This window comes from Sciurus vulgaris, assembly GCF_902686455.1.
Source record: "Sciurus vulgaris genome assembly, chromosome: 13".
In the NCBI taxonomy this organism is placed as follows: Eukaryota; Metazoa; Chordata; class Mammalia; order Rodentia; family Sciuridae; genus Sciurus; species Sciurus vulgaris.
The window spans coordinates 86,248,046-86,275,180 of NC_136474.1; the positions used below are offsets into that span (position 1 = coordinate 86,248,046).

The 27,135-nt window shown below is 44.4% G+C and overlaps 1 protein-coding gene across 2 annotated transcripts in view; it reads right to left on the bottom strand.

The window, feature by feature from the left end:
• Window positions 1-14,989, bottom strand: part of KDSR (3-ketodihydrosphingosine reductase) — a 31,678-nt gene extending 16,689 nt beyond the window's left edge. For both annotated transcript variants that reach the window (XM_079109209.1, XM_079109208.1), the window contains exons 1-6: window positions 14,303-14,989; window positions 10,021-10,110; window positions 7,920-7,976; window positions 5,057-5,122; window positions 4,767-4,862; window positions 630-821 (exon numbers count right to left, since the gene is read on the bottom strand). In XM_079109209.1, coding sequence (XP_078965335.1) covers window positions 630-821; window positions 4,767-4,862; window positions 5,057-5,122; window positions 7,920-7,976; window positions 10,021-10,110; window positions 14,303-14,410 — 609 coding nt within the window. In that variant the 5' untranslated portion in view covers window positions 14,411-14,989. The remainder of the gene's footprint in view (window positions 1-629; window positions 822-4,766; window positions 4,863-5,056; window positions 5,123-7,919; window positions 7,977-10,020; window positions 10,111-14,302) is intronic.
• Between the last annotated feature and the right edge of the window lie 12,146 nt (window positions 14,990-27,135).

Below are 27,135 nucleotides of genomic sequence, written 5' to 3' on the forward strand. Positions count from 1 at the left end.
ACCCCCAGTGATACGCCCAGAGCCCCCCTGTGTGACCGCGATGCATGAGTCCAGTGACACCTGAGGGGCACATGCACCATGACACTTAATGTGAAGCTAACCCCAGCTGCACCCTTCTTCCCCCATTAACTGTGAAAATAAAAAGCTCTCACTCTCTTCAACCTTTTTTTAAGACCTGAAAATGTATTAGGAGAGCCAAACTGATTTTTTTATTCTACCCCTCTCATTTTATAGATGAAGAAACTGACACCAACTTAAATGACCTAAAAGCCAAGGGTCAGTGCCCAATTCAAGGGCTTCCCCTCAACACTCACTAATTCTGGTCATCAGGACAGATCTATTTGTTACAGGAAGATCTCTATAGAATAAAATATCTTGTTAACCTTATATCTGCACAGTATCAGGCCAAAACACCATGACGATATTACTAGCATTTCACGTATTCAGAACTCAGGGCTGAGTCAATTCTCTTTCGCTAGTGTCAAATCTAGAAATCTCAAATGTAACGCACTCTCTAAATTCAATTTCGAATCTATGAATCTCTAATTTAATGCACTAAAGCAGCTAAGAAACCAAAAAGCTTGTATATTGCTGAACTGAGAGGAGTAAATTCAGAATTGGACTTGTACCTCCATCTGCAGAGCTTCTGCCAATCCCCGGAGGGCGAACTTGGACGCGGAGTAGGCCGTGAAACCAAACAACCCCAACTGTCCCGCCTGGGAAGACACAAACACGACCCTGCCCACGCGGCGCTCCTTCATGGTGGTGATCACTGCTCGGCTGGGGTACACGCTGCCCAGGTAATTGACACTCATTAATCTCTGCAGGGAACAAGGGAGCCACATGAGGAGGGAACAAGGTCAACAGCCTTCAGGACGCTCTCAAGGGGAATTATGTCTCTTTCCATATTTAAGTTCTCCAGTGGAATTCCAAGTGACTGGGGCGCTCGGCAGCCTTGTGGGACGAGTGAACGGACGACTGAAGGATGGTGTGCGTGAGATGCGCTGCCCAGCACCTTCTGTCACAGGCCAGCTCAATCCCATCTTGCCCTCTCACAATGACAGCAGTTAGATCTTCCCTGAAAACTGGTCAAAATTAGTTTTCCTCCTATAAAGCACACGGCATATTGCAGGCAATACTTTGGAAAGACAGTTTTCGGGAAGAGCTTCTAGATGTTTCTAGCCCTGCTGGGGTCCATGACACAGGAAGAGCATAAATAGAGCAGGATGGTGGTTACCTGTTGGGATTTGGAGGTTCAATCTTTGGCTCTACCGTTTGCTACCTACTTAACCACGAATCACAAAGTCAGATGCTCAGCTCATTTTCTCAGCTGAAAACAAGTTAATCTTGGAATTACCACAGGGATTAAAAGAGGAAAGAGAAGTTAAGGGCCAGCGCAGCTCCTGGCCCACAGCGAGCCAATACGCGTTGGTTCTTACCTGCCATGGGTAAGGGCTCACGTGGGCACTTGATTTGTTTCCCTCATGCTAAAGCTCTTAAAACCTCCAACTTTTAACTTGAGAGTCTAAAAGTGCTTGCATTTAAATGGATTTTTTTGTATTAAGTCTTACAAAAATATTAGCTCTACCATTATGTAAAACTAAATCAATCATAATATGTTCAAGATAACCCAAAACAGAAGTGACATGGGGAATTACTTATGCTGTTAGTTTTTAAGAAACGGAGGTCAGGTGTATTTAGACTGTGGCTATCACTATTTTAAATAATGAATAAAAGAACATGTATGTAAACACAGACTCAAGGAAATACAATTGTAAGTGATGGTGTCAGGATGCTGGTATTCCCATTTCCCCCACAAAATGGGTTTTAGTATCATTGTATTGTTTTGATAATAAAAATGTCCTTAAAAAATATCTGAAAGGGACTGGGGTTGTGGCTCAGTGGTAGACGGCTTGCCTAGCATGTGGGAGGCACTGGGTTCAATTTTCAGCACCACATAAAAATAAATGAATAAAAATGAAGGTCCATCAACATCTAAAAACATATTTTCAAAAAATCTGAAAAAAGGCAGTCTTTTGGCACCTTTAGAGAGCCCACTTAATGGACAAACCCGTAAGAATAAAAAAAAAAACAGAAATGAAAACAACAGCAATAGCATTTTGGAAACTAAAGAATAGAATGAACAGTGAGGACTAACTTAGCAGAAGATGGACAACTTGATTCTTAGAAGGAGTGGAGACACTAAAACCAGGACTGGACCACAGAAGCCCCAAAAGGCTCAAGCAGCACCCGGCACCTGTGGGGCGGGGAGGGCTGGGTGGACACAGGGCTGAAAGACAGGAGGTCGGCGTACAGGCAGTCAGGTAGAAACAGCCCAGACAACAGGTGCCTCATTCCGTGGGGTGTTACCAGTCCACGCAAAGGAGGGGTAGCAACACATGCTACAATGCAGGGGACCCCAGAAACTATGCTGAGGGAGAGGAGCCAGACACGAGGGCACTGACCACAGGGTCCCACTTACAGGAAACATCCAGAGCAACAGGGCACACACTGGTGGTGGCCAGGCCCTAGGGCAGGAGCCCAGGAGAGAATGGGGAGCAGTGCTTCATAGATACAGGGTTCCCTTTTGGGTGACAGATGGAGGTGGCAGTTATACAACACTGTGAATGTGGGCAATGCTTCTCAACTGTCCACTCACTTCAAAGTGGCTTATTTTATGTGACCTTCACCTGACTTTAAAAAAAACATAGGGACAATGAAAGGAAGGGGGGGTGCAAGGAGAGTCAGATCCCGGAGGTCTCCCCTCTCCACAGAGCAGATCTACACCCCTCTTCCAGCCTGGCGGGAGGCAGAGGTGTGGCCCCTAGATGAAGTGAGGGGCTTAGAGAAAGTCTGCTGAACTTGGAGACCCCCACTCTCCACCACTGTCACCCTCAGGACACTGCAGACAGGTGCATGTCTCCCAGGCAGGAGACCAGAATGCTTTGTAATGGCTTCTGTTCAGTCCAGTAAATAAGACCTACAGAACCTGGTCCCCGCCCAAGATCTGGCCCCATCGTAGTACAGAGGGGCTCTCGTCAAACAGTCTCCCCACAGCACAGGATCCCCACCAGTCCTGTAGTGTCCTGATCTCACTGTGTAGACGTGGCCAAGGATCAGCAGCCACCCAAGCAAAGCCCCTAACACAAAACAGACACGCTGGCTTCTTAGAAGAAAGAACACACAACGAAGCAGAGAGAACGAAAGGGCAAGAGAAAATTCAAAACTAATTCTCGGTATCAGGGACTCAGGATAAGAGAAGAAGCATGAAAACGGAAACCAAGAGAAACGTGTTAGCTGGGGCGCCCCCGGACCCCCGGGGAAGTCTCACAGTCCTCAGGTTTATCACAGGGAAGAGACACAAACAAATCAGAGAGGAAAAGACGCCTGTGAAGTCCAAGAGAAGCCAGGTGCAGGTTTCCAACTGCCCCCTCCCTCCCAGCGGGGTCACAAGGGACCTGCTCAATTCCTACAGTGAGTTGTGACAACTCGTGCTCCACACCTTCTGCTTGTCACTGACACCTGCACACTCGCCTGCATGAGCGCTGAGCTTCCTCCACTCCTGCTCACAGCCTTGCCCCGACGCACCATCCACGCGAGTGCCCGGGTTCTACCGCCAGACACACAGGTCAACGCCCACTCCTGCTGCCCGACACACTGCCCCCTTCCTGGGTCCCAGCTGTGCGTTTATCACAACCACACAACTCCGTGTGTCCCGACCCACTCCTCGCCCCCGTGATCAGTCCAGCTGAGTCGGTGGGTTCTCACTCCACATCCTCTCAAGCATGTGCATGTGCACACGTACACACTCACACGCCTACTCCTTTTCTGGCTACCTAAGTCCTTTGCTTCATCACTTCCTGCCTAGACTAAAAAACTGTTTTCCCAAACTGATTCTTTACACAGCTGTTGATACAATCTTCAAATCTCCCTTCCACTCCTTCCAGATGAAGGTGTACAAGTCTAGACAACTCTTTTCCACGCCGAGCTGATAAAGGAGCCTAAAGACACATCCCACCACATGCCTCTATCTACCCAACTCTCCTGCTTGCCTCAAGGAAATCCAGAGCTGGTGGTGCTTTCCCATGGCCAGCCAGAAGCCAGACAGCGAGAAAACTGCTCCAGCACTCTCCTTTTCTATTAAAGGGGAAGATAGGGTAACTTCAGAGTCAAGCACTCAAACCAGCACGACAAAGGGCGAGCAGAACTTGAAGAAAAATGTGGCAGATGTACCGCCAACTGCAAAATATTGTGCACTTAAAAAAAGATTTCAAATCTAACGCCCATTTCTTTGATGCTGAAAGAAATTATTAAAAGAGGTTCCTTGGAAAACCTGCTTAATACAATATAAATAGGATGCATCAGCTTCTGATCTTGAGTTGAGAACACCAGGGAGGCTGTTCTTCAACTTTCCTGGTCTCTCATTGTTAATAATACTGGTACTTGTTGAGAACACCCAACATCTGCTGGTTTTATAAAGTACTGTCTTGAAGATGTGATCTCAGTGAATCACCGCAGTAATCTGTCACAGCAGATGGTTCGTTTTCATTTTCGAGCTGAGAAAACTGAGGTTCAGAGACTAGTCCATGCTCGTAAGGTTCAGTGGTCACGGCCCTGGGACCAAGACCTCGTCAGCCTTCCTCAGTCTTCTCTAGCATCTGTGAACGCCCGAATGCATTCGTCTACTTTATTCTTAAATCCTTTACCCACGCCTTCTTCTGCTTTTTGTAGCTGGGCCGCCCCAGGAAGCAAACATCTGCACTTACTTCAAAAGTACTAACTTCGAGATCTTCAAATTTCCCAGACAGTGACATTCCCGCGCAGTTTACAAGCATGTCCACTGGGCCCAGTTTCTCCTGAGCCTATAAAAAAATCAGCAGAGTGAAATTAAGAGACAGAAGAAAAGGGTCACTCAGCAGCCAATCAAGGCTCGCCAGTGAATTCCTTAAAACTGTTACAGATACAGGGAAGATTTACCAATTCCAAGCCACAGAACAAAATGGTAAGAACCAATCAAAAGTCAAGCACGTTGATTCCAATCAGCCCCACCTCTTACTTGTTTTATTACATTCTCTACTTGGTTGTAGTCTTGAGATACATCAACTGAGATACAAAGCACCACCTGTTACAGAAAAAAAAAAAAAATGTCAGAGATATGCAAGTGTTGAAACTGATTTTTAAAGTTATTTTTAACTAAAAGCAATTATTTCTGATAAAAGTAGTCAATTTTGAATGTATGGATCAGCAACTAAAACTGGTTAGAGATGCAGTTAATAGTTGTACCCGGGAATTATGGAATGGGGGCTGGAAGAGGCAGGCAGGCATCCGGAATGGCAGGTGCTTCACTCTGGATGAGTGTCCCCCAAAGGCTGATGTGTTGAAGGCTTGATTCCCAGCCTGTGGTGCTACTAGGAAGTAGGAAACCTTTTAGAAGAGGAGCCTGGTGGGAGGAAGAGAGGCCACTGGGGGCATGACCTTGGAGAGGATACTGGGACCCCAGCCTCTTCCTCTGTCTTTGCTTCCGGCAGGAGCGCAGCTGTGTTGACCCTACAATCTCAGCTACTTGGGAGGTTAAGGCAGAGGGAATCTCTTGAGCCCAGAGTTTCAGGGCCAGCCTGGGCAATATAGAAAGGCTCCATCTCAAAACAAACAAAAAGAAGAGACCCATTTCTTTAGGATTTGACACAGTAGGGCATAAAATTTCATATAATGCGAGAAGGAACTCCAGTCAAAATATTTAAATTCCAAAGAAAAGGAAACAGCCCTCTTCACAAACACAACCTGGAATATTCCAGACTAGGGGACTTTGCCCTTCATTGTAATACCCCCCAAATGGATTTTATTTCCAAGACATCACATAGAAAACATTCTTTTAAAAAGAGGGTAGGAATCATAGGATTAATTTTAAAATGTGTCTTTTAATACTTTTTACAAAGTATCAGACCAGCTACTAAATAAAATCTATACCACAGAGGAGAAATTTCAAAGAGAAAAATCCTCCATGGGAAAAACAAGCCAGTCCTGGCAGAAGGTTCAAGCTCTCGCCCAGCCCTGATGACCGCCCCTCGGCATGGATAGAAGACAAGCGCCTTCTACCTGACCCAAAGCCTGGAGCGCGGTCGGTGCTGGCCGCAGGCAGCACTGGCCTTCGGCCACCCACACCCGAGCTCCAGCTTACACCACACTCTCGTCTCCATCCCAAGTCCCGGAACACTGGGAAAACAGAGGGAGCCGCAAAGCTGGTGTCCTTCTGATGTTGGTGGCTTCAGAGAAGGGGGACCATCAGGGGCCAAGGTCCCAGAAAAAACTGTGGACGAGGAATTTCACCTGCAGCGTAGGCTGCACTAGTCAAAAATAAATATAAATAAATAAAGTGGACAGAGGTCAACACAAGAGAACTGATTATTTTTATTGACATGGAAAAATCTCTATTATATACTGGAATGGGAAAAAAGCAATTAAAACCACAGCAAAATGAGACTTAAAACCCATCTGAAAGGCAAAGCTTAAAAAAGTCTGCTAATACTAAGTGTCGACAAGGATGAGGAGCAACCCAAACCACCAGTGACTTCCCGGGGAGTGATGGCCTTCTGTGAAGGTGCAGACACCTGGCCACGTGGACAGCAGCTCAACAAGTCCACTTCTAAGTGCGTCCAGCTCCACGCATATGTACAAAACCCACAGCGAACTACCCAAAAACCTGGAAACAACCAAAAATCCACTCAACAGTAGAACCGATGAACAAAGCGTAGTTTACCGCTGAATACCATAAAGGGGTTGAAAAATTAAGTGAACTTCCACGTTACGCAACAACACAGAAGGCTTTTTAACAAATAATATTGAATGAAGAAAGAAGTTGTGCAAAAATGCATAAAGAATGATGTCACGTCAGTCTATGGATTGACAGCCCAGGACTGGGTGCGGGCGGAGCGGGCGAGGCGAGGAATTGCCAGTGGATGTGGAGACTCTTGGTGGGGTAACGGGAATGTCTAGGATTGATCGGGGTGATGGTTGTGCAACTGTGACTTAGATTAAGAAAGCAATGAATCGCACACTTCACAGGGGGCGATTCTGTGTGGTGTGTGAATGTATCTCAATAAAGCGGTTAAAAAATTAAGATGTCATAAAGTTCAAAAAGAAACAGAACTTTAAAAAGCAACTATAAGCTACACATATTTTACCATACATGGTAAAGGTTCTTAAAAGAGCAAAGAAGGATCAACAACACACCCAAGTTGGGGGTGGCTCTAGGAAAGTGAGGCTGGAATGGCAGATACTCTGTTAAACTCCATTTCTTTAACTCAAGTGAAGGGTGTCTAGTCACTACTTTGTCACCATGCTTCATACTCAAATATACATCATGTGTCCCATTTTATTCACCAAAAACTTTCACAACCAAAAGTATTTTAAATACCCTATGCTTTTAAGCATTTGTATAAAGGTTATTTAAATAAACAACTGATTAGGCATGATGGCACAGGCCTGTAATTGCAGGGACTCTGGCTGAAGCAGGAGGATCACATGCTCAAGGCCAGCCTAGAAAACTTGGCCAGACTGTCTCAAAATTTAAAAATAAAAACAAGAGGCCGGGGGTCAGTGCTACAGCAGCTGGGTTCAATCTTCAGCACCACAAAAATAATTAGCTAATTAATTAATACTCTAAATGAAATAAACACCCTGTTATTTGACCATCTACAGAGTGTGCAAGTGTCTACACTTTTTTTTTTTTTTTGGTAATAACCTGAGTTCCTCAACAATTCAAACGATTTCACCTGTTCCAAAACAGTCTAATTTAATGCATTTTAATCAGGAAAACCATGTGTGCTTTCAGCGATCCAGTCACAGGTGAAGGAACCCTGGCTTTCCTTTCTCTGCTGGGTCGATGCTATAGAAAATGCACGCTGAAGACCGTGCTTTACCTGTTTGTCATTGACAGAGTGCTTTTCAATTTCTTTCTTCGCCTGCAGCAGCCTGTCCTGAAAGCAACACAGAACGATTAATTAGAACTGTGATTATATGCCTGTCTGCTGTGTGCTGAAAGGAGAAAAAAGCAACTGTTTGTATAAATATTTATTAAATTCTACCAACTACACAAAGCAGCACCTTCACTGAGTAACTATGGGCCAGAGTCCATGAAAGAAAGAATTAAAATATTTCAAGCTATGAATACATGATAGCACATTTTAAAATGTATTGCAGAGAAATAGAAAAATAAACTCAAATCGTGAATACATGGTATTGATTGCTGATGGTCATGCTATCAATTCTAACAAATGTTTTCACCCCATGTTATTTAGTGATGCTGTAAAACACCAGCAGCCACACCGCTGTGGATGCTTCCCAAAGCTGCAGGTGTAAGCTAACATCCAACAGGGTGCAACCAGAGGAAAAATCACTCTGCAAATGGATGGGCAAAGCTATGACTGGCCAATTTCAAAACTACTCTTCGACAAGCCAAGATACTCAGGGGAGTGAATAATTCTTCCAAGGTTTTGATTTTGTTTGTTTTGCTTATTTTCAAGAAAAAAGATATAGTTTACAGAATCTTAATCTGTCAGAGAAGTAACTTAAATACACCCCGAGAAACAGAAAAGAACAAAAAGGGAGAGAGACTCTTCCCAAGGACAAGCAGGGAAGAGACTCTTCCCAAGTCCAAACGCGTGTGACTACGATAAAATGATATCGTTCTGTTCATAAAGACGCACACAGGACTGCCAAGACGGGTAGGAAACATCACATTAGAAGATAAGGGATTTCTCAAGCCCAGAAGGCTCTTGGGTGCCTTCAGTTCTAGCAAATGGAGGACCCCTGATCCCTGCGGCAAGGGCCTCCCACCTACTGTGTCATTCATCTTGCACTGAGTACCAGCTCTGTTAAAATACTCACGAAATGCATCTTTATGGTACCAGGGATTGAACTCAGGGGCACTCAACCACTGAACCACATCCCGGCACTATTCTGTATTTTATTGAGAGACCGGGTCTCACTGTTGCTGAGGCTGGCTTTGAACTCACCATCCACCTGCCTCAGCCTCCCGAGCCGCTGGGATTACAGGTGCACGCCGCCACACCTGGCACGCAAAGTGCATCTGATTGACTCTATGCTTCCATTCGTGTAAGGTGGCTTAAATGCCAAAGCAAATTAATTATTAGAGAAGTCAAAGTATATAAAAAAAAAAATGTAGCTGATTCTGCCTTTCCCAGGTTTTGAAACAATTATGGACGTGGAGAATAATTCTAGGTCATTATTTGTACCCTGTCTCCCGAGGCCGACCTTGGCCTGCCTTCCCAGGGGCCCTTCCAGCCCACCACCCCCACTGAAGCAGTTCATCCCAAAGCCACGAGGTTGTGTTCGCACTGCCATGCTCTCTGCCCTTCTGCCATTTCTTCATTCAACAAATCTGTTTTGAGCGCCTGCTGTGTACCAAGCATTGCGCTCTGCGCCCAAGAGCAGCGGACACAGTCACATTCGCTTCCTCTGCCCTGCGTGGGGGCACGAGGACTTCAGGACTGTTCCTGTGCACACAAGGTTACCGCTCTGCCCTCTAAAGCAACGCCGGCAAGAACAGCAGACCCTGAGAAAAAGAGAAAACAGACCCTGCATCAACTTGAAGTAGAAAATCCGTCTTGCTAGACGTGTGGGGAGGGAAGACAGTCCCGTAGTCATAAGCAAATTATAGAGAAATGATAAGCAGACACCTACGCCCTCGGGTTTCAGCTTCGGAATCACTGCTGCCAGCACATCTGGCCTCCTGTGGCCTCAGCCTCTCTATCTCGAGATCCGCGACGTCTGCAATGCGGTCTGATATGTGATTGCCACTAAATATATATTTGGTGAGCTGATCTCACGTCAACAGAGAAACCCTTGGCCTAAACACAAAAAGAACCAGTAGTTCAGGAATCACAGCCCCTGAGGGAGGTGAGGACTTCCCAGCACAGCTGTGAGGACCAGACGCTTGGCACCTGGTCCCTGATTAAAGCTGAATACGTAAGTCAGCAATGATGAACCAACAACACCTACCTCATTTCGGGCCACCAGCGTTATAAACGCTCCTTGTTTATAGCACTCAATAGCAATGCACTTCCCAATGCCACTGGAACCTCCTGTGACCTATGAACAAAAACAATGAAATGTTAGCGCTTCTGATCTCCCCTCCAGGGGAAGATGTTCAGAGCATTATGATGGGATTGGGGGCGTAGCTCAGTGGTAGAACACCTGCCTGGCACGCAAGAAGCCAGAGGCTCTACCCCCAGCAGGACGGAATGGAATGGGATGGAACAGAACAGAGTAATTACTGGGGTTCTACAAGAACTGCCCAGCTCTTGTGGCTTCTTCCCACCGGGCTTAGTGTGGGGAGTTAGGCCAGCATGAAGAACTATACTGTCAGCAGAGCCTACTGCTTTGTTTTCAGTACTGAACTAGAAAACACATGCCTATAATTTTCTGAGTTCACTAGAGGGAAAGAAAGTACTCTATAACGACAGTTAATACATAATACATTCATCTGCCTTTAATTCCAAATCTAAATGAATTTTCTCGCCTTATGACACATCTATATGATACTACAAGTACAACAGATTAAAAGAGTGGTTACCTGTACATATCTTGTATTTTAAATGACTCATTATATATGATCAGAATATACTGAAATATCAAACTTTTCTCCCTGCTGCATTCTATTCCTCCTATCTATCACTCAACCATACTGGCCATCTCTCAGTTCCATGCACCCTTTGACCACAGGACCTTTGCACATTCTCTTTTCCCTGCTACCAATGCTTTCCTCCTGTTCCTTTGATCTAGCTGGCACCTACTTATCCAGCAAATCTCCACTCAAACATCATTTCCTCAGGTAAGCACTCACTGTACACCCTGCCCCCCAGCCCAGCCCACTCTCAGCACTGCATTCTTTTTTCTTTACTTTATGGTTCTCACACAATCCAACAGTCACACATTTAAGTGACTGAATCAAACACAATCAACACACCACAAGCTCCACAGAAATATCAATTCTATTTCCATTCTCCACTATATTCCTAGCACTTGGCACAGGGGGGACTCAATACATGTTTCACTCAGTGAGACAAATGCAGTATTATTTTTCTAGTATTGTCCCTGTGCAAATTATATATCTCAAGTTACTATATCCTGCTTTTTAAAAGACTGTTACAGGCTGGGTGTAAGGCTTAGTGGTACATGTGGGAGACTCTGGGTTCCATCCTCAGGTCTGCCAAAAAAAAAAAAAAAAGTCATAAAGTCTATGACAAAAACATAGACTTAATAATATTACATTAAAGAGCAGTTTCAAAACCCATTTCCCTACAGTTAGCCTTTGGGCTACTTTGGCTATTTTACTGTGAGACAGAAATCATGCTTTAGGGAACGTCTCTCATCCCAGGACGTCGTCATCATGAAACCCCTCCTGCACAGAGGCTTATCTCCTTGGGACCTGCAGGCACCCTTCATTGCTCCTAACCTTGACTTGCCACCGAAGGAGAGATTTTTCTGGTGGATAATTAACCAATTATCTATAGAAGGTTATTATGAAAATAACCTGTGGCCCGGGCTGAAAGCGGTCTCTGAGGAAGTCTTTACTATCAGGATGTTTCATGAGTTGTTTTGGTTTATTAGATTTCACCAGAAAGCAACAAGAAAGGGCACTAAAAAGGTCCCCGTTCTATGATTCTGTCCCTGCTGCTTACCTGTCCCCTCATCCCACGTCACCCACACACCAATACTTCTGAACCCTTCTAACCCCACAGAGCTCAGTTCAAATGTCCCTTTCTCCATGAAGCTTCTCCTGACTCCGTCACAAGACCATGTCCTTACCTGTCACGGTATGCCCTGTGAAGGGACTTTATTGACATCCTGGTTGCCTCCAGACCATCAGTTCCTTAAGGACAAATACCAAGTGCTCTTGCTCTCTCTCATTTCTAGCACAGAACCTTGCAAGAAGCAGTCACTAAATAAACATTTGCCTACACTATTTTGCAAAACGGTGTATGATGCCATTTCCCTAGAGATCAGAATGCTGAAAGAACTTGTAAATAAATTATTATAAAATCAGTTAATGGAGGTGGAAGTTGTGGGTTATTGAGAAAATGTATATACAATATTAGCTATAGTTATTGCTGTCCTTTTTTCTAGGCTGTATATAGGAAAGTTAGTTATGTAAATTTACTGCAAAGATTAAAAAAAGGCTTAAGCCCTTGTAATTTTTAAGATTTCTGTATAACAGGAGTAGGACTTCAACTTCCAGGTCAGGGCTCATGGGAAACTGTCTTCTAGTCAAGCTAATTCTTAAAGGTCTGAAAAAACACACTAAGGCCAATCTGGGCTGTGCTACTCTAAATGTGGTAACTACATATAAGGAACTTTCACAGTGGCTGAAAAAAATGGCAAGTGTGTATCGTCTGACAAGTAGTGACCCAAGTGACTAAAGCGTCCAGTTTAATTTCCTTTCTGTATCACTTGCTCTTACTGCCCGTTGCAAATACTGTTCCAGTGCTACTCTCTCTTTAATTACACCATACAGCTCTTATTGGGGACAACAGGAGCTGGCTCATTGCTAGCAGAACTGCTCCCCATCATCCAAAAAAGGGAAGGACTGGAATAAGCACCAGCCTGTGGGACGTGCTGCGTGCCATCACTACTCACAGACAGTACCAGTGCAAAAGAATCGTCCTAGAAACGGTAAATAGCTCCAAATCCTTCCTGGCCCGAAGATTAGTCCTGCGCCTGCTCTAACAAATCTCAAGTAAATTGCACTTTACTCTTCTTAGGACATTAAAAAAGACAGATGGTGAATTATTCATGTGTGTGTATGTTATTTAAAATACTAAAGTGAGACAAGAAATTCCTTGTCTATCACAACAGACAGGTTATTTATTACCTTACCTGTGACCTGGAGCTTGTGCGAACTGAAGGAACTAAAACTTTCTTATAAACACTGAATTAAAATTTTCAATTCAAATTTTGGTTTTGCATCCCCACCCCCCATTATTCTCTGCAAGCACAAGTGCTGAAAGAATTCAACTTTTAAAGCTGGCATCTGAGGCACAAGTTCTCTTGTGGATGTGAAACGCTCAGAACGTGGGGTGATCAACAAGTTTTACTCCCCTCTCTCTAGTGAATCTACACCCAACTCCTCACCTTCCACATCAGCAACAGCAGGAACTGAAAACAATCTCACAGTTTGCAGTTTACCAAGAAAAAATTAAACACATTTTATCATTCACAAACCCCTGTTCGGATTTAAAGCGTACTGAAACAAATGACCATCCTATTCTGCAATAGTCCAGTGGACAGGTGAGATGGCAGCAACAGGTATGTGCTCAGATAATATGTGCTCCAGTTTAGTAACTAGCTCTCCTTATTCAAAACTCCCCGCCTCAATGCGCCTCAGGTTGTGGGATCCAAATAGAAAGCCACTGCTGGCAGCGAAGCGCTGGGCGCAGGGGGCAGGCATCCTCTGGGTTTGCAAAAGGAGCCACACCTGCAGAATAGGGACACGCGAGCTTCCGGTAAGAAACCAACCATTCGCATGTCCTTCAGCCCTGTGGCCCTAGCCGCGTCGGTTTAGCTCATTCTTTCGACTATGAAATGATGGCAAAGAATGGCACTGAAACGTCAATCACAGACACTGGGCGAGCTCAGAGACAAGCTGTGCAGACGGGGCAGAAGCGTGCCCACGCCCTAGCCCAGACCGCCAGACCACTGGGCTCCCTGTAGTTCCCCCAGGTGAGTCACTTCCCAGACTCCTTTGGCACCTGCCCTTTCTGTCCCTCGCACGGGCCATTCTCCAGTCCCCAGTCGCCTCGGCGGGTGCGGGTGGCTCGTGACACCCCTCCCCGCGTCCACCCTCACCACCCTGCAGGCAGCTGCTGGCCTCGCCGGGGTCCCCGCGGCACCTTGCGCGCCGCCAACCGCTGTGTCCTTGGCAAAGTTTCTCAGCCTCTCTGTTGATTGATCGGGAAAGCCAAGGACCAAAACATCCGCATCCCAGGGATGCACTGGGCACCGGCGAGCAGCTACCGAGCTCCTGGAGCCCGACAACCCGGCTGGCTGGAACCAGTCCCGTCCATCGCAGTGTGGCCCCGGGAAGAGCCAGATGCCACGGAGGGCGGGTCTTGCGGCCCGGCGCCCGGCCCGGAGGGGCAGTGCCAGGGTGGACGGCGGCAGGTGACTCCCCGTTGGCCGTCCCTTCCTGGGGACCACGGCCTGGAGGAAGGCTCGTCGGCTTCGGTTGCCGGCTGGCCAAGCGGACCGGGAGGTCGGGGGGCAGCAACAGGAGGCCACTCACCACCACATGCGCCCCGGGCAGGGCGAGGGGCTTGGGGCTGATGAGCGGAGACACCATGTAGAGCAGCAGCACGAAGGCCACAAGGAAGGCGGCGGCCAGCAGCAGCATCGCTCGGCCGGGCCGCGGGCGGCGGCGGGCGGAGCGGAGCGGCGCAGGCTGGGGCGCCCGGGCGCGCGGCAGCAGCAGCGGCGGCGGCGGCGGCGGGACGATCACGCGCGGCCCGCGCAGCAGGAGCCGGAGTGTTTGGGTTTGCGGGCGAGGGCGGGACGCAGGCCGAGGGGAAGAGGAGGAGCCGGAGAGGGGCGCACCGGGGCGGGGCGGCGCGGCGCGGCCGGGGGCGGGAGGCGGCCGCAGCCTGCACGCTCGCGGCGGGGTCCCCGGGCTCCACGCCCTGCGACTTGGGGACCGCGCCCCCTCCCCTCGCAGTGGGGCCTCTCCTCGCGAGCGAGCGAGCGGCGGGCGGCGCCGCCCGGGAGCGCTGCTGGGAAGGGCCGGGGACTTGCTCCGGCGTGCGCCGAGGTTGCGTCTTAGGACCCGGCAGAGCAGGCTTCCCGCCCTCCTTTCTCGGGGCGCGAGGCGGAGGCCCCGGCCGCTCCGTCCTGGGAGTTCCGCCGCGGGTCCTGCGCGCCGGCCTGGGGGTGCCCGAGAGCCTGCCAAACAGTGGCTCCAGGATCCGGATCGTGCTGTGCGCTCGCCCGCAGATGAAGCGCTGGCATCCCAGGCTCCGGTTCGTATTTTCCTGGCGTCCTTAGAAAATGGTCATAGCCCACTTTCGCTTTCTCAGAGGACCGGGAAAACCTTCGCTTGGAGTTTTGAAAAATCACTCCTATAATTCAGTTTCGTTGAGCTCAGAGTTCAACTTACCAAGGCAGGCTCAAAACTAAGCAAGCCAGTTTTATGGAGATCTAATTCACGTACCATAAATATGCAATTCACCGATTTAATGTGCTTGATAACTGGTTTTTAATAGAGTTGTGCAACGATCATCACAATTTCATACCATTTTGTCACACCCCCAAAGGAGTGCCATGATCATTGGCCCTCACTCCCCATTTTCTCCCAAATCCTGCCCAGCCCTACGCAATCACGAATCTGTCTCAACAGATTTGTCTGTTCTGGATATTTCATATAAATGGAATCATTATAATGTGTATCCGTGTTTCTGGATCCTTTGACTTAGCATGTTTTCCAGGTTCATTCGTGGTAGACAACGTGTAATATCACTTTTTTTCTTGCCAAATAACTTTCCATTTTATGGCAATATTGTTTCATTTTTTCCATTCATCAATTGATGGACATTTAGGCGTTTTCCAACTTTTTGGATTTTACTATGTGCTACTGTGGGGATGTAGCTCAGGGTTGGTGTGCTTGCTTTTGCCTAGCATGTGTGAGAGACCCTGATTCAATCTCCAGTACATCATGCCCTACCCCCACGGGGTACTGTGAACATTTATGTACAAGTTATTGTGTGGACATACATTAAATTCTCTTGGGTGTAGATCTAGGAGTAGAATTACCGCATCTCATGAGGACTCTGCTTAACCAACTGAGGAATTACCGACTTTTCGAACGTAGCTGTACCATTTTACACTCCAACCAACCCTTCGTCAGTTCCCTTTTCTCCACATCTCTCCCATGCTGGTTCTTTTATTATAGCTTTTCTGCGGATATGAAGTCACACTGTGGTTTTTTTTTTTTTTTTTTTTTTTTTTTTTTCATTTCTCTTGAAGTACCTTTATTTCACTTTCATTTTTGAAGGATTTTTTAACAGAATTTACTTTTTTTTTTTTTTTTTCTTTTTTTATTGTAAACAAATGGGATACATGTTGTTTCTCTGTTTGTACATGGCGTAAAGGCATACCATTTGTGTAATCATAAATTTACATAGAGCAATGTTGTTTGATTCATTCTGTTATTTTTTTCCCTTCCCCCCACCCCTCCCACCCCTCTTTACCCTCTATACAGTAGTTCCTTCCTCCATACTTGCCCCCCTCCCTAACCCTAACTCTAACCCTTCCCTCCCCCCCATTATGTGTCAACCTCCACTTATTAGCGATATCATTCGTCCTTTGGCTTTTTGAGATTGGCTTATCTCACTTAGCATGATATTCTCCAATTTCATCCATTTGCCTGCAAATGTCATAATTTTATCATTCTTTATGGCTGAGTAATATTCCATAGTATATATATACCACAGTTTCTTTATCCACTCATCAATTGAAGGGCATCTAGGTTGGTTCCACAGTCTGGCTATTGTGAATTGAGCAGCTATGAACATTGATGTGGCTGTATTTCTGTAGTATGCAGATTTTAAGTCCTTTGGGTATAGGCCAAGGAGTGGGATAGCTGGGTCAAATGGTGGTTCCATTCCAAGTTTTCTAAGGAATCTCCACACTGCTTTCCATAGCGGCTGCACTAATTTGCAGCCCCACCAGCAGTGTATGAGTGTACCTTTCTCCCCACATCCTCGCCAACACCTGTTGTTGCTCGTATTCTTGATAATCGCCATTCTAATTGGGGTGAGATGGAACCTTAGGGTGGTTTTGATTTGCATTTCTCTTATTACTAGAGATGTTGAACATTTTTCCATATGTTTGTTGATTGCTTGTAGATCTTCTTCTGTGAAGTGTCTATTCATTTCCTTAGCCCATTTGTTGACTGGACTGTTTGAATTCTTGGAGTAGAGTTTTTTGAGTTCTTTATAGATTCTGGAGATTAGTGCTCTATCTGAAGTATGATTGGCAAAGATATTCTCCCACTCTGTAGGCTCTTTCTTCGCATTGCTGATAGTTTCCTTTGCTGAGAGAAAGCTTTTTAGTTTGAATCTATCCCAGTGGTTGATTCTAGCTTTTATTTCTTGTGCTATGGGAGTCCTGTTAAGGAAGTCTGGTCCTAGACCAACAAGATGAAGATTTGGACCTACTTTTTCTTCTATAATCTGCAGGGTCTCTGGTCTGATTCCGAGGTCCTTAATCCATTTTGAGTTTAGTTTCGTGCATGGTGAGAGATATGGGTTTAGTTTCATTCTGTTGCATATGGATTTCCAATTCTCCCAGCACCATTTGTTGAAGAGGCTATCTTTTCTCCATTGCATATTTTTGGCCCCTTTGTCTAGTATGAGAAAATTGTATTTATTTGGGTTTGTGTCCGTGTCCTCTATTCTGTACCATTGATCTACCTTTCTATTTTGGTACCAATACCATGCCGTTTTTGTTACTATTGCTTTGTAGTAGAGTTGAAGATCTGGTATTGCAATACCCCCTGTTTCACTCTTCCTGCTAAGGATTGCTTTAGCTATTCTGGGTTTCTTATTCTTCCAGATGAATTTCATAATTGCCTGCTCTATTTCTGTAAGGTACGTCATTGGGATTTTAATTGGAATTGCATTGAATTTGTATAGCACTTTAGGTAGTATGGCCATTTTGACAATATTAATTCTTCCTATCCAAGAACATGGAAGATCTTTCCATCTTCTAAGGTGTTCTTTAATTTCTTTCTTTAGTGTTGTATAGTTCTCATTGTAGAGGTCTTTCACCTCTTTTGTGAGATTGATTCCCAAGTATTTTATTTTTTTCGAGGCTATTGTGAATGGGGTAGTTTTCCTAATTTCTCTTTCTGAAGATTCATCACTTATGTATAAAAATGCGTTGGATTTATGGGCATTGATCTTGTAACCTGCTACTTTACTGAAATCACTTATGAGTTCTAAGAGTTTTCTGGTGGAATTTCCAGGTTCCTCTAAATATATAATCATGTCATCAGCGAACAGGGATAGTTTGAGTTCTTCTTTTCCAATTCGTATCCCTTTAATTTCTTTGGTTTGTCTAATTGCTCTGGCCAGAGTCTCAAGAACGATGTTGAATAGAAGTGGTGAAAGAGGGCATCCCTGCCTTGTTCCAGTTTTTAGGGGGAATGCTTTCAGTTTTTCACCATTTAGAATGATATTAGCCATGGGCTTAGCATAAATGGCCTTTACAATATTAAGGAATGTTCCCACTATCCCTATTTTTTCTAGTGTTTTGAGCATGAAGGGGTGCTGTATTTTATCAAATGCTTTTTCTGCATCTATTGAAATAATCATGTGATTCTTGACTTTAAGTCTATTAATATGGTGAATTACGTTTATTGATTTCCTGATGTTGAACCAACCTTGCATCCCTGGGATGAAACCCACTTGATCATGGTGCACTATCTTTTTAATATGTTTTTGTATGCGATTTGCTAAAATTTTGTTGAGAATTTTTGCGTCGATGTTCATTAAGGATATTGGTCTGAAATTTTCTTTCCTTGATGAGTCTCTGTCTGGTTTAGGTATCAGTGTGATATTGGCTTCATAGAATGAGTTTGGGAGGGTTCCCTCCTCTTCTATTTTATGGAATACTTTGAGAAGTATTGGAATGAGCTCTTCCTTAAAGGTTTTGTAGAACTCGGCTGAGAACCCATCTGGTCCCGGACTTTTCTTTGTTGGTAGGCTTTTGATGACTTCTTCTATTTCAGTACTTGAAATTGGTCTATTTAAATTGTTTATGTCCTCCTCATTCAGTTTAGGCAATTCATATGTCTCTAGAAACCTGTTGATGTCTTCGAAATTTTCTATTTTGTTGGAGTATAGATTTTCAAAATAGCTTCTAATTATGTTTTGTATTTCCATCCTGTCTGTAGTGATATTTCCTTGTTCATTCCGAATTTTAGTGATTTGGGTTTTCTCTCGTCTTCTCTTTGTTAGTGTGGCTAAAGGTTTATCAATTTTGTTTATTTTTTCGAAGAACCAACTATTTATTTTGTCAATTTTTTGTATTGTTTCTTTTGTTTCAATTTCATTGATTTCAGCTCTGAGTTTAACAATTTCCTGTCTTCTACTACTTTTGGTGCTGTTCTGTTCTTCTTTTTCTAAGGCTTTGAGCTGTAGTGTTAGGTTGTTTATTTGTTGAGTTTTACTTCTTTTATTAAATGCGCTCCATGAAATAAATTTCCCTCTAAGTACTGCTTTCATAGTGTCCCAGAGGTTTTGATATGATGTTTCTTTGTTCTCATTTACCTCTAAGAATTTTTTAATTTCCTTCCTAATATCTTCTGTTATCCATTCATCATATAATAGCATATTGTTTAATCTCCAGATGTTGGAATAGTTTCTGTGTTTTACTCTTTCATTTATTTCTAACTTCAATCCATTATGATCTGATAGAATACATGCTAGTGTCTCTATCTTCTTGTATTTGCTAACATTAGCTTTGTGGCATAATATATGGTCTATTTTAGAGAAGGATCCATGTGCTGCTGAGAAGAAAGTGTATTCACTCTTGGTTGGATGGAATATTCTATAAATGTCCGTTAAGTCTAAATTATTGATTGTGTTGTTGAGATCTATGGTTTCTTTGCTCAATTTTTGTCTGGAAGATCTGTCCAGTGGTGAGAGCGGCGTGTTAAAATCACCTAGTATTATTGTGTTGTGGTCTATTTGGTTTCTGAAATTGAGAAGGATTTGTTTGACATACATGGATGAGCCACTGTTTGGGGCATAGATGTTTATGATTGTTATATCTTGCTGATTTATGCTTCCCTTAAGCAGTATGAAATGACCTTCTTTATCCCTTCTGACTAACTTTGGTTTGAAGTCCACATTATCGGAAATGAGGATGGATACTCCAGCTTTTTTGCTGAGTCCATGTGCATGGTATGTTTTTCCCCATCCTTTCACCTTTAATCTATGGGTATCTTTTTCTATGAGGTGAGTCTCTTGCAGGCAACATATTGTTGGATCTTTCTTTTTAATCCAGTCTGCCAGTCTATGTCTTTTGATTGATGAATTCAGGCCATTAACATTCAGGGTTATTATAGAGAAATGATTTGGTTTCCCGGTCATTTGGTTCATTTTTAAAATTTTGTTTATTTATTTGTTTGACACAACTTGTTTCCTCCTTTATTTGACAATTCCTTTAGGATAATTCCTCCCTTTGCTGATTTGCTTCTTTGTTTTTCATCTCTTCCTCATGGAATATTTTGTTGAGAATGTTCTGTAATGCTGGCTTTCTTTTTGTAAATTCTTTTAGCTTTTGTTTATCATGGAAGGATTTTATTTCATCGTCAAATTTGAAGGTAAGTTTTGCTGGGTATAAGATTCTTGGTTGGCATCCATTTTCTTTCAGGGCTTGAAAAATGTTGTTCCAGGACCTTCTAGCTTTTAGGGTCTGGATTGAAAAATCTGCTGATATGCGTATTGGTTTCCCCCTGAATGTAATTTGGTTCTTTTCTCTCACAGCCTTTAAAATTCTGTCTTTATTTTGTATGTTAGGTATTTTCATTATAATGTGCCTTGGTGTGGGTCTGTTGTAATTTTGTGTATTTGGAGTCCTGTAAGCCTCTTGAACTTGATTTTCCATTTCATTCTTCAGATTTGGGAAATTTTCTGATATTATTTCATTGAATAGGTTGTTCATTCCTTTGGCTTGTTTCTCTAGGCCTTCCTCAATCCCAATAATTCTTAAATTTGGCCTTTTCATGATATCCCATAGTTCTTGTAGATTCTGTTCATGATTTCTTACCATCTTCTCTGTTTGTTCAGCTTTGTTTTCAAGGTTAAATATTTTGTCTTCAATGTCTGAGGTTCTGTCTTCCAGGTGTTCTATCCTATTGGATATGCTTTCTATGGAGTTCTTAATTTGGTTTATTGTTTCCTTCATGTCAAGGATTTCTGTTTGGTTTTTTTTCAATATCTCTAACTCTTTATTGAAATGATCTTTTGCTTCCTGTATTTGCTCTTTTAACTGTCGATTGGTGCGATCAATCAATGCTTGCATTTGCTCTTTCATCTCACCATTCAATGCTTGCATTTGCTCTTTCATCTCCTCGTTTGCTTCTCTGATCATTTTAATTATGTACATTCTGAACTCCTTTTCTGTCATTTCTTCTGCCATGCTGTCATTGGGTTTTATTGATGTAACATCTAGATTTGTTTGCAGCATTTTCTTTCCTTGTTTTCTCATGTTGTTCAGATATCAGTGGACCGCTGAGATATTGCAGATTTCCTCTGTTGATTTACAATGACCCTGAAGATTTCTATATATATCCCCTCTTAGCCTTCAGTAGGCTGAAGTCTTGGAGGAGGTTGATAATGCGGTGCTCCACAAGGAAGCTGCCTCTCTAGGAGTGGTGGCCTTCAGGTGGGGTATATTCCCTGCTAGTGGGCAGAGGTGCCTCCACTTGTTGACCAATGGTCATCCAAAGGGGACCTAGGCTGTGGGCTGAGGCAAGGCCTGTTTGGGCCTGAGCCTCTGGTTTTACCGTCCTTGTGGGAAACCTCACCCAGCAGGGAAGACTCACCCGGTGGGGAGGTCTCGCTGGTCAGTTTCCTCCTAGAGGTTCCCCTCAATTTACATCTACTGCCTGGGCTGGGCTGCCTTCCTCTGCAAAGTTTCTAGGGGCCCGGCCCTACCTCCTGGGCCTGGGAGCCTCACCCTTTGCAGATGAATCTCCTTAGGCTGCCCCTCCTCAGAGAATTTGCCCGCAGGCCTGGAACCTTCGCTCCGCCCTAAGCCTGTCTCTGTGCGGCTCTTCCACCCAGAAGCCTCCTAGATCCTGGGACCCTGTTCTGCACCTAATCGCCTGGCTGCGTGGCCCCTCCTCTGAGCAGCCACCTGTGGCCCCGAACAATCGCTCTGAGTCCCAGAGACCCGCCACAGGCCTCTTCCTCCAGACAGCCGCCCAGTATGCCAGTGCGGTCACTAGGAGTCCAAGAAACTCACTTCGTGCCTCCTCCTCCCACCAACCACCCGTAGCCCGGGGCAATCAATCACTCCGAGTCGAAGTGACCCTGCCCGTTCCTCCTCCTTCTCCAGATAACCCCCCGGGTGTTCAGGAGCAGTCCCTCTGAGTGGCTCTGAATCCACGTGACCCGCTGCACGGGTCCTCTGGGCAACCGCCCGGAGCTCTGGTGTGGTCCCTCAAGACCAAGCGTCCCACCACGCTTCTCCTCCAGGCAGCCCCCCTGTGTTCAGGAGCTGTCACTTTAAGACCAAACAACTCACCACTCGCCTTCTCCTCTGAGCAGCCGCCTGGAGCGCTAATGCAGTCACTGCGAGTCCAAAGGACCCGCCGCGCTCCTTCTCCTCCTCCTCCTACTCCTCCGGGCAGGCCCCGGGGTTCAGAAGTGGTCAGGGTCCAAACAGCTCGCCACGCAGCCCCTTCTCTGGCAACCGCCTGTAGTTCCCGTATAGTCGCCCGAATCCAAGCGGCTGCTCCTCTTCCTCCTCGTCCTCAGGGCAGGCCCCGGGGTTCAGAAGCGTCGTTCTGATTCCAAACAGCTCGCCGCGCGGCTTCTCCTCTGGCAACCGCCTGCAGCTCTGGCGCAGTCTCTCCGAATCCAAGTGGCCACGCTCCTCTCCTCCTCCTCAGGGCAGGCCCCGGTGTCCTGAGTCCACACAGTTCTCCCCGCCACTCCTCCCCCGGGCAGCCGCCGGAGCCCCAGTGGCTGCTCCGAGTCCCAGCGCTGTGCCGAGTGGCCTCCTCTACGGCGCTATCCGAGTTCACTGCTCCAGCGGGGGGAGGGGCGTCTCGCCGGCAGTTCTACTTCACAAAGTTTCCTGCGTTCCGGGACCCCCGTCCCATCCGGGATGTCCCCCCAGGGGGTGAGAGTCACCCGGCTACTTTGAGTTGGTCCCAAGCGTCTCAATATCTCCTCTCTTGAATCCTGAGTTCTGGAGCAACACGTAATGCAGCCACCCTCTAGGCCGCCATCTTGAAAACCCCCCACACTGTGGTTTTGATGTGTATAAGGTACATAATTTTGTTTGCTTATTTAAAAAAATGCTGTTATATTTACAAATACTAAGAAGCAACAGGAATTGAGTTTTTCTTCTTTCTTGACTTACTGTCCACAGTTGGTTAAGCTGTGGGATTGCAGGGCATTAGTCCTCGAGACTTCTAAACCTGTTGGAAGTTTGGGGGGGTCTCCAAACCACCTTCAGGTTGATGGTTTGCTGGAGTTCATTAAATTCTCTGAAAGCGATTACACTCTTGATTGTCGTTTACTATAAAGAAAGGGCACAGATCAAAATCAGTCAAGAAGTCCATAGGACAAAGTCTAGAGGGTTCTAAACAGACCTTCTGTTGTCATCTCCCATGGAATCAGGATGTGTTACCCTCCCAGCATTTATGCTTGAAGTACTGCCAACCAGGGAAGCTCACCTGAGCCTGTGTCAAGAGTTTTCTCTGGGGCCTCCCAGAAGCCAAGGACAGAGACCAGACCTTCTCTCAGAACAATGCTAAATTCCACCCAAGCCTTTGGCCAAAGTTCTTTTACAGCAAAACAAACATGTGCTTAACACTTGGAAGAGCCAGTGGTACTGAGGCTTTTAACTCAATTTCCCAATACATTTGACCATCAGTGTATCATAATCCCACCAACAATGCCAGTGTGACACTGTATTCCAGTATGGTAGTAAAGATAATCTCAAAAATAAGAGTCAAAAAGTAGTGCTCATTACTAGAGTTCTATGCAGCCAGCAACAATTGGTCCAGTTCATCATCGTCGCATGTAACCAGTGTCTCCCAGAACAATGCCTCTCAGGCTGGCAAGGCTCCATTTGACCATGTCGGGCTTCAGAGAATTATACCTTAAAAAATGTGGCACTTTGGGGCACAATAAGAATTTGACCAAAAGAAAAGCTTGTCTTGCTTCCTGCCCAAGTGTAGGAAGGGCCTCTCTGGAACACCCTTACTGCATTCAGAGCACTGCAAAAGGAAACACCACTGCCTTCCACCACCACCTCAAATCCCATCATCTACCTCAGGAGACAGAAAGGTAACTGCACCTGGACCGATTTCCTTATGACATGTCTCTCAGGCTCATCCAGATTCCAAAATATATTTTTACAAGCTAATTTCTGCCTTATTCTTCCCTGATTATCATCCGGAACTCCTCAAACTTGTCTGTGTTCATTTCCCACAGAACAAGGGTGCTTGAGGTTCTGAACGATGCTGAGCTAGTGGGTAACCACCTCCTGTGATAAGCCTCAGGGCTGTTTTCCCCTTTTGCACGTGAATTTTTTAAAAATCTCTCTCCTGTTTAATCTTTGTTAGTTTGTTTCAGTGAAACATCAGAGGAAAGAGAGGACATTTCCCTGGCCCCTGCAGTTTTTCCCAAACAGGAGTGTTCCTCAACTTTCAGGCATCTGGTATAATTAAGCCAGGTTAAGCTGGTATAATTAAGTAGGTTGCTTCTGGGAAACCTACCTGTGGTAACATACACCATACAAACCTTACTGACAACTTCCCTTCTTAGGCATTATGAAATCCAGATATGAATTGTGCTTTCTTCAAATTTTTACATTTGAATTATATGAAAATTAAAAGGAATCTTGTCAGATACTAAGATTCTAGATCCACTAAGAGTACTTTTGGTATTGTTCTAGAATAATTTATGAAATCCCAAATGCTGGCCATTTGTTGTTTCATGGAGCATTAAATGGTCTTGTTCTGTACACCAGCCAGGGGCTCTTCTGAACAACTGCAGTACAAAAATATATGTGACTACTAACTTGATAGGTTTAGCAAGGAATAGCCTGAAGCTCAAGCCAACTAAATTTGATGTTATTCCAGGTCACCCAATTGTGCTTCCAGTTCATCAGCACCTATAGGACCAGGCCAGGTGAGGTGAAGGAGGCACTCAGTCCACTCTGGCACAAAATCAAGGAGATGCAAACAAACATGTAGTAATCAAGATAAATAATAATAATTTTTAAAACTATTTAAGACAATAGTTTTAAAAATCAAAATGCAAACAATTTATGAAGAATATCAAAATTGTTAATAAAAACATTTTAAATATGACTAAATGAATGAAAAGCAGGAGTTTGTAATGGGTTTACATTTCCTACTGCCATCATCTCCTTCATGGTTCATATAAATTGAGTACATTTTTTCCTGATTTAAAAAATAACAGACTTCATACTCATTAGGATGACTACAAATTCAAGTGGACAATGACAAAGTGTTGACAAGATGTAGCAACTGCATTGCTGGTGAGAATACAGAATGGTGCAGCACTGTGGAAGTCTGATGGATCCTTGAGAATGACCATGTGACACAGCAGTTCCCCTGATAGATGTATACCTAAAAGAATATAAAAGCAGGGACAAACAGCATAGCAGTAGTATGCACAACAGCCAAAAGGTGGAAAAACCCAAATGTGCACCTACAGATGGATTCATAAACATAATATGATATATTCACACAATAGAGTAGAATTCAGTCTTAAAAGAAAGAATGAAATTCTGCCCCAAACTACAACATGGATGAAACATGAAGACATGATGTCAGTGAAAGTAGCCTGGCACCCAAGCCCGAATGTACAAGGGAAATCATGCAATATTTAGCCTTCGGTGTCTGACTTACTTCATTTAGCACAATGTAGAAATAGAAAAATTCAGAGAGAAGGAAAGTAGAATAGATATTACCAAGGGCTGGAGAGGAGGGAAAGGGGCAAGGCGATTATTGTTTAATGGGTACAGAATTTCTGTTTAGGATGATGAGAAAGTTCTGGAAATGGTTGAACAAAGTTGTGAATGTACTTAATACCACTGAACTATACACTTAAAAACTGTTACAATGTTAAATTTTGTTACATATATTCACAATAAAAAAAATGCTGACTTCATAAAATTTAGAAAACAAAAATTTTAAATCCCTCTTAATTCAATCCCAGAGAGACCATTTGCTTTTTGCTCCAGACGTACCTAACAACATTTCTCCAGGTGACCTCATAATACATGGAAGGGTTTATTTAGATAAACATTTTTCCTGTGTGTGTGAAGGTAGACAGGCCTTTTTTTAGTGCTCCTTTGTAGCAGAATTGCCTATAAAATACTTTTTTCATAGCTCTCCCTAACCAACAAATCCTTGTTCCAAGTCACTGATGGGATTAAGCTAAATGCCTCTGAGAGCAACAAGAGAAAAGGACCTTTGAATGAAGGGAAGGGGTCTAACAAGAAGAGTGAAGCAGGAGGCATCACAATTCCAGACCTTAAACTATACCACTGAGCAACAGTAACAAAAGCAGCATGGTATTGGCACCAAAAGAGACACATAGACCAATGGTACAAAATAGAAGACAGAGACAAACCCACATAAATATGGTTATCTCATACTAGACAAAGGTGCCAAAAATACACATTGGAGAAAAGATAGCCTGCTCAACAAATGGTGCTGGGAAAAATGGAAATTCCTATGTGACAAAATGAAATTAAATCCCTATGTCTCACTCCACACAAAACTTAACACAAAGTGCATCAAAGACTTAAGACACGAAAACAGAGACGCTGTGCCTAACAGAAGAAAAAGTAGGCCTAAATATTCATGTTGGCTTACGAACTGATGTCCTTAACAAAACTCCTAAAATGCAAGAAGTAAAATTAAGAATATGTGGGATGGATTCAAACTAAAAAGTTTCTTCTCAGCAAAGGAAACAATAACATGAAGAGAGAGCCTACAGAATGGGAGCAAATCTTTACCACACACACCTCAGAGCAGTAATCTCCAGGATATATAAAGAATTAAAAAAACTTAACATCAAAAAAACAAAGAACCCAATCAATGAATGGGCTAAGGACCTGAACAGATATTTCACAAAAGAAATATAATTCATCAACAAACATACAAAAAAATTTTCATCTCTTGCAATCAGAGAAATGTGAATCAAAACTGAGATTTCATCTAACTGTAGTCAGAATGGCAATTATCAAAAGTACAAGCAATAAGTGTTAGTGAGGATGTGGAGAAAAACTGATACATTACTGCTGGGACTGCAGATGGTGCAGCCACTCTAGAAAGCAGTATGG